This window comes from Apiospora kogelbergensis (assembly GCF_038363985.1).
Source record: "Apiospora kogelbergensis strain CBS 113332 chromosome Unknown utg000012l_segment0_segment0, whole genome shotgun sequence".
In the NCBI taxonomy this organism is placed as follows: Eukaryota; Fungi; Ascomycota; class Sordariomycetes; order Amphisphaeriales; family Apiosporaceae; genus Apiospora; species Apiospora kogelbergensis.
Genome location: NW_027117429.1, coordinates 670036 through 681122, shown reverse-complemented (window position 1 = coordinate 681122; position 11087 = coordinate 670036). Strand labels below are relative to the sequence as shown.

Here is an 11087-nt window from a genome sequence, read left to right as displayed (position 1 = left end):
TCACCCCTCCTACACACAGACTTTTGACTTCCGTCGGGTTAGGTGCGGCTCGATTGATCATCAATACACACCACTATCGTCTCTTTTATTAAATATATTTCTCACAATATCGAAGACCCCGTTCTGGCGTGCGTTTTCCGGAGAGTGCCGACCTCTGCCCCCTTGGGTAGAGTGTCAATTGGGCCGCGGCACCAAACCAAATTTACACCGTCAAGCCCAATATGGGGACGTGTATTATGGCTCCTATTCAGAACGGACAGCCTGGCCTGATTATCGATCCATCTCTGCTGGCGACTGAAATGCCAGTATCATTCAATTCAGACGCGGACACGCCAGTAGATGCCTACTCCACCCCTGACAATAAAATTGTTATTCCATAAAACTTCCTACGGGCGTTGATGTCCTACCACGGGGCGTTCTTGAAGAGAAGTTGATCTTGACCTTTTTTTGAATTAAGTTTATTGTCCGTATGCAGCTATCTAGCTATGACAGACATTATGACAAACCTAGCCCTGATGAGGGCTTACTCCTTTCAAGCCAGGAGAGTCCAGATCCAGAAATTCCATCGCTCAACTTGCTGTCCATGTTTAGCCTTTCTAGTGAAGTTAACGAAAGGGAAGCTTTGTTTCCCGTAGAAACGAGAGCAGAGCCCCCTTTCCACGCATGGTAGTGAAAAGAACGCTAGTCGTGAGAGGGAGTCCCATGAGCTGCCTCTGTAAATGCTGTCGCTGCCTGCTGAAGTGCCGACAGTAGAGGAGGAGATGCGTTGTCGTCTGCCTCGTTCTGCCGCAATACCTACAGACGTCCGAGTCGGTTTTCCCTATGAGACGTAGGTAAGTTGCTATGTGTCCTATGCCTGTACGTAATTGGATATACGCGGACGAGACACTCCGAGGGAATCCAGAGTAGTCGAAGGGCTTCATCGCAAACTTCGGCGGCTTTCTAGTCAGCAGTCGGTACTGTTTCCCCAGGCCGTGAACGCGCCGGCCATGGTCTTCATTCTGTTCTTCGAGGTCCCACAGCTGCTTCCATCTTTCTTTCACCTTTTGGTGGAACTGGCTCTTCAGCCAGCTGAGGGATACGAGCTGGTCTTGCCGGTCGTGTCGTGGGAGGGGCTTCTGAAGCCCCTTCTTGGCTAGCTTGTCGGCTACCTCGTTGCCCCAGATCCCACATTGCGCCGGACACCAATGGAGCTGAACAGGATGTTGGAGAGATTCTGCAATGCTGTTCACTTGCCTGGCCAGATAGCTAGTTCCTTGCGTCTGCCGGAGCGCGACCTGGCTGTCGGTAAAGATGTAGCAGGGAGCGTTCCATGATCGGGCAGTTCGCAAGGCATTGTGTATGCATGTGAGCTCTGCATCCGCAATCCGAAGGCCGGAGCCTAGATTCCAAGAGTAGCATTTGGTTGCTCTCGTATGCGGAGCAAAGGAACAGAGGCCCGCTGCGGACCTCGTTGTATTCCCTCGGGCGTCGAAAGAGCCATCCGTGTAGATGATGGCTGTGTGCTGCGGGATGGTTCGGAGAAGTTCACGATGTCTCTTCGCTGCCTCCTCTTTCCCTACGCTGAGTATAACCGGGCGCAGGGGAGGGCTGTACCATGGCGGGAACCAAGATGGGTCCATCCTCTCTATGTTTTGTGACTTCGAGAGACTTTTCAGCAAGACAATGAGGGACTGAAGTTGTGTGGGGTAGGGCTTTGGGGGTTGAGAAAGACCGTAATTACAGTTGTTCCCAGGGCGGGTTGGTTTCGTGATCCGTTAGCAAAGGCTTGCTTGACGGGGTGGTTATGGGGTAGCTTGGTGAAGCGAGGTGCATATTGGTATGCGAGCTTCGTATGCCTGCATTCCGGCGGAAGTAGAGCCGCCTCGATCTCCAGCGCCTTGGTCGGTGATTTGGGGAACGCTCCCGTGATCGTAGCCAGTGCTCGGTTCTGAACCCTTTGGTACTGTTTCCACAGGGATTGGCAGCCTCTCCGCCCGAACCAGAGCAAGGACCCGTAGTCGGCCACCGAGCTCACACAGGCCACGTACAGCTGGCGTAAGGCGTCCAGTCCAAGTCCTCTTTGCTGGCGGGCGATGCGCTGGATGCCTTGGAGAGCTCCGTTGGCTAGGGTCAGTCGTTTTTCTACGTGGGTCCGAAACGTCAGCCCAGAATCGAACCAGATGCCGAGCCAGCGAACCGCGGGCTTGGGTATCACCTCGGCGCCTTGGATCGTTATGGTGTCCAGCAAGGGTTGTCTGCCGCGGTGGAAGTGAATCAGTTCTGTTTTTTCCACTTCGAAGGTCGCGCCCGCCTTGTCGGCCTTGTCGAACAGTTCTCTCAGGGCGTCATGAAGCACCCGACAGTTCTTCCTTGCCGACGTCGAGCTTGCTGCGAGGGCGAAGTCGTCCATGTACGACAGCTGCAGCGTGCCATTCTGTGCGGTGACCAAGCGCACATACAACAAGAAGAGGATCGGGGAAACAGGGGAACCCTGTGGCAGCCCCGAAACTGCGTAGGATTCGGAAAGCTGGCCGTTGAATAGCAGTTTGATTTCGCGCCCGCAGAGAAAGTGAGTGGCCCAGCGGATCAGCTCGTCGGGCAGATGGAGCTTCCGGAGGGCCTGGATCAGCTTGTCTGGTTGGACCAAGTCGAATGCTCCCAGTATGTCGAGGAAGATCACGGTGGTGATCTTCTTTTCCTGGCGGTGCCGCTCAATATAGTGTTGTAAGAGTAGGGCAGCATCTATGGCCGAACGCTGTTTCCTGCCACCGATCTGCGAGCTCTCTAGAAGGTCCGGCTCGACGTTTGCCAAGTATGCTAGCCGATTGGCAAAAAGCTTTTCGAGGAGTTTGCTTAGACAAGGAAGGAGCGAGATGGGCCGGTAGGCCTTTGGTCTGGAATAGTCGGGCTTGTTGCGCTTCGGTAAGACGACCCCGATCGCGGTCTTCCACGCTGCAGGATGGTAGCCGCTGTGGAACAAGGCTTTGTAGGCTTTATAAAACACGTCCGGGATGGCCGCGTGCGCTTCGCGGATGATCCGCCAGTTGATGCGATCCTCCCCTGGGGCTGTGTCCTTCTGCGGAATAGCCTTTCCAATCTCGATCGCTGCTAGGGTAGGCCATTGCCAATCGCCTTTGCTGTTAGATCGAGCCCGACTTCTGGGGCCGATGGGTGATGGAGGAGGAAGTGGAGGTAGTGTTGGTGACGATGGAGGGTGACCCGACTGCTGTGTTCCCTTGAACAGGGTGGAGACTAGGGCCTCGCATTTTCCCGAGAACGAGTTGACTATCTCTTCTTTCCCGCTCACCTCGTAACGTAGGGCGGGTATGAATGGGTCTGTTCTTGGTTTGGTGTAACTGTACGCAGTGAATATTTCCTTCCCACTGGCCTCCGCCAGAAACGTAAACCAGTGGTCTGTTTTGGCCCGGTCGATAGCCTGGAAGTAGCTGTTCCTAGCCTCCTTGCAAGCTGTCTCCGTATCCCGGCTCGGATCCCTTTTGTATCGTCGGAAGGCTCGATGATAACGCATCCGCTGGACGGTTAGGTCTGGGCACCACCAGGCTTTGGACCTGTCGCATGGTCGCTTCACTGGAATCGATTCGTTTGTGGCTTCTTCGATGGACTGTTGAAGCAATAAAGCGACGCTCTCGAAGTCGCCTCGATCGGCTGCAGCGTCTATGGTGGACTCAAGAGAGACAGCAACCTCCCTGAGTTGTCTCCGGAACCTTTCCCAGTCGGCCTTTTGGTGCAGAACTGGGGTGGAAGCGGTCTTGCTCCCTGGTATGCTGGGAGGAACGCTCGGAGGCTGACGGCCTCGTGGTCGGATCCTGTCCCTGGGAGGTACGACCAGTCCTGCCAATGGAGGCACCGGAAGCCGATGGAGAAGGTCAGGTCTATCACCGACGACGTTCTCTTCGAGTTCGGCCTGTGGAATGTCCCACCATGCGACTCTATGGTAGCATGATCGATGAGTAGTGTGGCCTGGACCGACTGGAGATGACATGTAAGACGCTCGGCGAGGGGTGAGCTTTTAGCCAACGGATTCCACCACGGGTGGTGGAGGTTGAGATCGCCTACGATTAGTGCAGGCGTGATTGGCGGGTTGAGGTCGAGAAATCTCTGCACGGTAAAGGATCCCTTCTCATCTGTCTGGTTGTAAATGTTCACGACGTAGAAGTTCTCTATGGGCGTGATGACCTCCAGGACCTGCATGTAGGGATCGGAAACGAGGTCGAACCTGGGGTTCACTTCAAAGGGAAAGGACTTTCGGATTTAAGTCATGACCCTGGGGCGATTCTGTATGCTGGAGAGGTCGGTGGTCTCTTGTGGTACGAGCGGTCGGAACGACGGGTGGGAGATACAGCTGTACAAGCCGCTTCCCTGAGGACCCTTGTCTTGGAAGAGATAGGGTTCCTGGAGGCAGAGGATGTGTGATTGTGCTCGAGGGCAATCTGGAATAGGGATTGCAAGCTATGAAGCCCCCGATTCAGGTTGTGCTGTACCAGCGAGATCGCCTCTAGCATAGCGCTTTGTACACTTCGCACTTCTCTTTGTCAAAGGCCGTGTGTCCAGTCTGGCTGCAATTGGCGCATTTTGCAGGCGCGTGTGTGCAAGGGACCTTGCTATTGCAGTCCTTGCAGCTGTGCTCCTTGGTCGAATGTTTCCCAGCGCAGTAGCCGCACACGTACCGTCCCCTACAAAGCACAGGGTCGTGGCCCGGCTTTAGGCATCTGCGGCACTGTGTCTTTGGTGTGAATGACTTGAAGCGGACGACCTGGAGGTGCTGGCCTTGGATACAGATTCCGTTCTTCAGGCATTCGGTTCTGTCTCCCTCCTGGACGGCGAAGACCATGGACGAGTGAGCTTTGCCTTCCGGTTTGGACAACCATCGGACATTCCCCTGAATTTCGATGTCGTTGAACCGCTTCACCTCCTCGGCGAAGGAGGTCGGACTTAGCGATGTCGGGACGAAGTGGGCCACCAGCTTAGGCCAGGTATCTGGCTTTTCGGCTGCCGTGATCGGCCAGCCCTGGAAGACCTCTTGCCATCTCTGTTGCTCTTGCAGCAGTTGCGAGGCCGTGAGAGAGAGCGAGGTCAGGACGACGTTCCCTTTCGGGGAGGCGTGTACGCCCTTGATTGCATTGCACTGGAGTCTGGCGTTGATCCGGTCCCGAATCAGCACGGGGTCGAAGCGAGGAAGTGCTTGGTCTTTGTCTTTGAGAAGAACAAGAGTGTGCTCCTTTCGGTCGTTTTCTTTCTGTTGTCCAGGTGCAGAGGCGTGCTGGGGTTTGATTGTGGCTTGGTCCTTAGCCGTTGTAGCTTGTCCCTTATTGAGGGCTTCGCTGTAGGTATTTCCCTTTTGGGTTGGGCCTGTTGATTTGGCAGTCAAGATCAGCAGCTCCTTTAGCTCGTGTACCTCTTTTCGGAGGTTGGCAAGTTCCTGGAGCGCGTTGCAGCAGTCGGGTGTTATGTTGGGGCTTTGTGGGTCGGCGTCTTGTCTGTGGCTAGTGCTTCCAAGTTCTGGGTCGCCGCGGTGTAATCAAAGCCAGAGTAGGACTCCTTGGCCTCCTCTACGAGCCGGAGGGCTTCTTGGAGCAGATGGCATGCTTTGGCCTTCTGTTGGGCGGGTCTGTCTTCGATCGTGTTCTTTCTGGGCGGTTCGGTGGGGCTAGGTGTGGGCACGTTGCTGCAGTCCGCACGGACGACGATGGTTGGGCCTTCGTCTATTAAATGGTCTGGTGTTCGTGACCGCGTACTCCTTCTTGGAGTTGTCGGCCATGGTGACGACCGAGCAGCTCTGTTACAAACTGGCGGCATCACCGTCGCTGGTGAGGCTGGAAAGCGCCCATGATAGTGGTAGAAATTACTGAATTAGGAAGGTACCATCGATGCAAAAGAAGAAAAGGAGATGGATTGGGTTTTTGGGCTCTGATCTCGTTCCTACGGGAAACAAAGCTTCCCTTTTGCTAACTACAACGAACAGGCTGTGCATGGGCAGCAAGTTGAGCGATGGAATTTCCGGATTTTACTCTTCTGGGTTTAAAGGAGTAAGCCCTCTTCAGGGCTAGGCTTGTCATAGTGTTTGTCATAGCTAGGTAGCTGCATACGGACAATAAACTTGATTCAAAAAAAATCAAAAAAAAACGTGGATTGACAATAGGTCAGTTGTTCGTCAGTCTAGCCAGATCGTTCCAGCATGCCTCCGGCTGTGTTTTTTTGACATTTTGAAATGTATGTGTATGTGTATGTGCGGCCGAGTACAACTCTATAAGGCTTCATTTCCTTTCACTATTCACCTAACGCCATGTACGTAAGACATCTGTCACTGCTAGCCGGTGCACCCCAAACGCAGTTCATGCACTGTCTCTGCTCGAACGGCAGCAGAAAACTTCGCTTGGCTTCTTTGCGTGATTACTAATAAGCTCTCTCCCAAACGCGCCAGGTTCGAAAAGCCTATTGAGCCTCTCCTCCGCCACATTCACGGTAGGTAGATTCAATGCATGAAAGCAACATCGTCAAAGTTTCGATGTCGCCTCTCTAGACCACGATACACGCGATACACAGTTCACCCAGCCGTAGACATCCATCAACTCGAGCTTTACCTTATGCAGCAATGGACATCCTACAACATACATCAAACATACACACAAGCCTCTTCCCAAAAACGTGGTTTAATGTCGTTTATTTTAGCCCACTTCTCGATGACTGAGTCACACAGTGTTGCATATGTGTGTTGTTGAATTGAGGCTTTACACTTCTCGCAATCCCACACAGGATACCGTTACTGAAGCTTGCACCACAATCATGACCTCGAAAAGGCTCCACATGAGATTCCAGAGTAACGAGCAATTGCCTCATGCCTATAGCAGGCGCCAGCATTATACGATTCTCTTCCTTGGGGATGGGCCACAGGCACGATTCGTGCAATCCTCGTATGATGGTGCCTAGCATATTAGCCTCGCACCGATTAACCTGGCCGACCTTGGGGCTGATACAGCTCAGGACGCCCGGTCTTTTCTCTATGAGCGCTTGCACAGCATCATGAAGATGATCCAGAAAGGTTTTGATCCAGTGAAGTCGTATTGACGCCACTACTTCTGAAGAACAAGTTAGGAGCCTTTCTTCGAACAACTAAGGGGCTCTCCTTACCTTTCAGATCAGCTGGCGGCATTACTTCTTGGAATCTGAGACGACAATCCTCGCCTTCCTTAGTCTCCTCCTTTACGAGATCGCCATTTGTGTTAGAACGACTGTAGTATGCTATGTCGGTAGCGAATTTGCACACGAGGTCGTAATCGCCCAATTCCCAAGCTATCCAGAGGCCCTTTTCGATCTTTTCATCTGATTTTGACCACTTGCAGTATCCATCAATGAGAAATATTCTCCACTGGCTGGCCCATGGCCTCAGCCAACGGACTAGGTCGTATTTGTCGCTCAAGACGGTGATTTGGTAGAGGAGGTCAAGGTCAATGTCCTCGGCGCTCGATGGAACCTTCTCAAAATTACCATGAATGATGTGGCAAAACACGGCGAACGCCTCATGGTCATCGTCGGGTAGCTCGACTGCCCATTGTCTGCCGTTCTCCCGCGTTTGGGACTCAGCGAACCCACCACTAAACATCCGTTTGAACACAGGGGATGCTCGGCACAATGTTCTTGAACACACTTGGAAAGTCCGCGCGACGCGGGTGTAAACCGACGTCCCGCCGGCTGCATCGCCCTTGTGCTCACATATGATTTCGCCCACCTCTAGGATCAGGTCGCCGTCGCAATCAAAGGTTATTAGCTCTGGAGGCTCACATTGATCGCAGCACTCCCAGTCGACTTTTTCTGCGTACTCCGCCTTATGAACCTCGGTGTTTGTTGCTGTGGCAGCGGCGCCATCCAGTGCTGTTTTCTCTTGACATAGACTGCCTGTGACTATGTCTTCAGTGCCTATGGTTATGCCTTTAACAGATTCCGGAACTGTCATTGTGAAGTCAGTAGTGGTCTTCGTCATAACCACAAGGTGCTGAATATCAGGTAGGTCGATTCTGGCGCATTGGAACCACTGAATCTTATATATGTCTCTGATGCTAGGTTCCAGCTTCCTCTTGAAACATCTATAGGTTTCTACTCCACAAGTTGGTACAGCCCCTGTCCTCTCCCCACCTACCACCCACCACACAGGCCACCTACGGTACGACAAGGTCTTGTAATGCAGTGCCGCCATGCGGTTGAAAAACGGAGACGTTCTACATATTATGGGGAAGAACCGTTAAATATTTTTGGTAGAATTTTGAAAATCAAGGTTTGCTACCTGTATTCAAAATTGACCATCGCATGGAAGTTATTGTCGCTCGGCCCAAGTGCAAAAAAGCGCTGAAGCTTGGAGGTGGAAGAAGCGGGCTAAAGGAGTGGCTGCTTTCGTCAGCCACAGGAGAAGGCGGCTGTGCTACGTGGGGCCGGACTATTACAGGCAGAGCTTGAAACAACAACAAATGCCATGGCTAGCTTTTATCCGACATAATGGAGCAGTCACGAAAATGACAATTCTCATTAAACGCGCCGACAACACAGTGTAGCATCCGCTTGACCATCGCCAACATGACCGCAGTCCGATACGGCACTTCCTGGCACTCCGCTCAGGACACGGAGACTTCGACTGATACCACCGGAAGTTCCGGTACCCGCAGAACGAGCGGTGCATCTGCCGAATGCTGCGGACGCCAGAACACATAGTACACTGCCGAAAAACGAGACGGTACCAGGCCCGATGGCCGATGTTCGACCCCGAATCGAGAACTTTACAAGAATACTTGCAATGGATGAATCGATATGGCAAGCCTATAAGGGAGCGTTGGGTCCCATGACTTGCTGCCTCTCGTCGGTGGCCGGTCTAAGGAATGGTGTATTGATGATACGACGGTTCGCTCCAGTTGTTACGAGCCCTGTTGAGGCGTGCAGGGATCTAACCGAATGATACCCTCGTCTCGATTCCTTCGTGGTAAAATGGCTTGTTACTCTGTGTGCAATTGAGTCAAATTCGGTAATACTCGTTTTTAATGCTTGTTGCGGCAATGTGGACTTTGGTGGAAGCAGACCACGACTAGGATAGAACTTGAAACGGTATGATGATATATAACTTTCAACGGAATCATTCTAAGTTGGCAAACCAACTAAGGACTGGCATGCGACTGACTAAGCCGCGCCAAAGATGTACGGGAGACTAGGAGTTGCGATGATCAGAACCATGACAAAAGAGGCCTCGTAACCGTAGTCTCCCAATGTATAATCGACGTATTCGCAATAGAACCAGAATTTTCCAGTGGCAAATCATACTCTCTTTTTGCTGCATCAGATCGAAGAGTCTCACTGGCTGTTTCTGGTCCTGAGTTCTGTTTGCCTTTACTGTGGTGCATAACCGGAACCGCTGCTCAAGTGGTATTGAGAGACAGGCATGAACGCCCGACGGATAGCTTGTGATGCTTCCCATACCTGTTCTCGTGCGCAGGACAGAGCCTGATGTTTCCCCCGCTCCGCTTGTACCATTCCGATAGACGTCGGTCGCCTCGGAGCCTGAATCACCCAGCAGCGTATTCTCCTTTCGCTGCATTCGTCGAGAGCTCGAAGTTCCTCGCGCGCTGTTTCTGGTCCTGGCTTCATAGTTGCTGCAGACCTGTTGGCCTAGCAATGGCGCACTAGCGCACTAGCTCAGCAAGCGGGCCAGGTCTAGAACCCACCGTTATTAGCCCGCATTATTTCAGAACCAACTCCCGAATCCTCCTGAACTGCGCAAGAACCTCTCTTCCTCAAGACACGCTCGAGTCGAACAACAGGAACAAAGGAAGGTAATGATAACCCGCTGCAGCCCTGTATTTGTGTCATTGTACTGTAAAATTCAGGTTCAGCGTCCGGATTTCAGTCCGCACTTTCTTCTCGATTGACCGCGCGCACCTCTAGCTTTAATCTTCCACTTGCCAAAAGTGCGAAAGGAGCTGACTGTCGATGTGCCTAGAGGAGCCGGGACCTGCTGAGTGTGGCTCGGCTAGGGAAGTATTGCGAAGTAGATCCCGGGCAGACCAACCACGTAAAGATTTATGCAGCAAGTATCTCCAGTAGCTCTCTCCTCTCTATTCCAAAAACCAAAGGCGTGCAGCGTGTCATCCGCGTCATCGGGTTGAAAAAGCCATGACAGAAGCAGGTCGCCCCCAGGAGACGGCTGATAAAACACCGACCGATGATCGCCCTGGCGCAACAGGCTATGCGGCAAAGGGGACGGCGGTAGAAAGCACGCGGCCTCTAAGGCACTGGCGCCAACTTGTGTTTCATATTTCACATCGCACGTGATAAAGGTACCAAAATGTATTGAGTTTATTTCTTTGTTCGCAGCTCGACATACGCCCCGAAGCTTCCTTCTGCGCCATCTACGCCGGCTGCGACGATTGTAGAGCAGGCCACGCTTCCGAGAACAACCCTCGAGCCGATCCGCACCATGCTTCCTCTTTGTCCTGACCGCAGACACCTGCCGGTGTTTGGGCGCTGGCCGGACGACGGCTTGGTCAAAGTCAATCACCATAACACGCCCGCGCTCCACGTTCCACAGCAGGTTGGCATCGCGCAGGTCGCCGTGGTCCACCCCCGCCGCCCACACAGCCCCCGACGAGCGACGCCTCTGTGCCTCCAGCTCCGCCGCCTCCATGCCCGCGTCCGCCGCTCTCTCGCCGCCCCATGGCATGAACATCATGTGCACCACCCTCCTCCCGCCCGGTAGCACATAGCCCCGATCCAGGTGCACCAGGCCCAGATGCACAGGCACCACCCAGCCCTCGAGCGTCGCCAGCCGCGCGTAGACCTGGCACTCGTGCTGCAGCCGCTCGAGGCTACCCGACAGTGTGCCCTTGTCAACAAAGGTGTAGCCGTATGGTTGAAGTTCCAGTTTGAACAGCACGCCTGTCGCACCCCTCTTACCCCATCTACCTAATCCTAAGCAACCTCTGTATGGATTGTCGCGTAGCTGCTCACTGACCCGGCGCGTGAACTCGTCGGCCGTGGCAGGGTGCCGCAAAGCCATCTCCGCCCGCGACACGATGCGTCTGCACATTCGGACAACCGTCGTCGAGGTC

At 53.4% G+C, this 11087-nt stretch overlaps 3 protein-coding genes across 3 annotated transcripts; all 3 read right to left on the bottom strand.

Moving 5' to 3' along the window:
• Positions 1-3657: 3657 nt before the first annotated feature.
• Positions 3658-4194, bottom strand: PG998_014633 (uncharacterized protein; the record flags this gene model as incomplete). Its single annotated transcript, XM_066881449.1, has 1 exon — positions 3658-4194. One exon carries the CDS (start codon positions 4192-4194, stop codon positions 3658-3660), a length of 537 nt encoding a protein of 178 aa, XP_066723580.1.
• A 304-nt stretch (positions 4195-4498) lies between these two features.
• Positions 4499-5761, bottom strand: PG998_014632 (uncharacterized protein; the record flags this gene model as incomplete). The annotated part of the gene is made up of 3 exons (XM_066881448.1): positions 4499-5486; positions 5540-5650; positions 5739-5761. The coding sequence occupies 3 exons, from the start codon at positions 5759-5761 to the stop codon at positions 4499-4501; spliced, it is 1122 nt and encodes a 373-aa protein (XP_066723579.1).
• A 1260-nt stretch (positions 5762-7021) lies between these two features.
• On the bottom strand, positions 7022-7954 carry PG998_014631 (uncharacterized protein; the record flags this gene model as incomplete). The annotated part of the gene is made up of 1 exon (XM_066881447.1): positions 7022-7954. The coding sequence occupies one exon, from the start codon at positions 7952-7954 to the stop codon at positions 7022-7024; it is 933 nt and encodes a 310-aa protein (XP_066723578.1).
• Positions 7955-11087: the final 3133 nt, after the last annotated feature.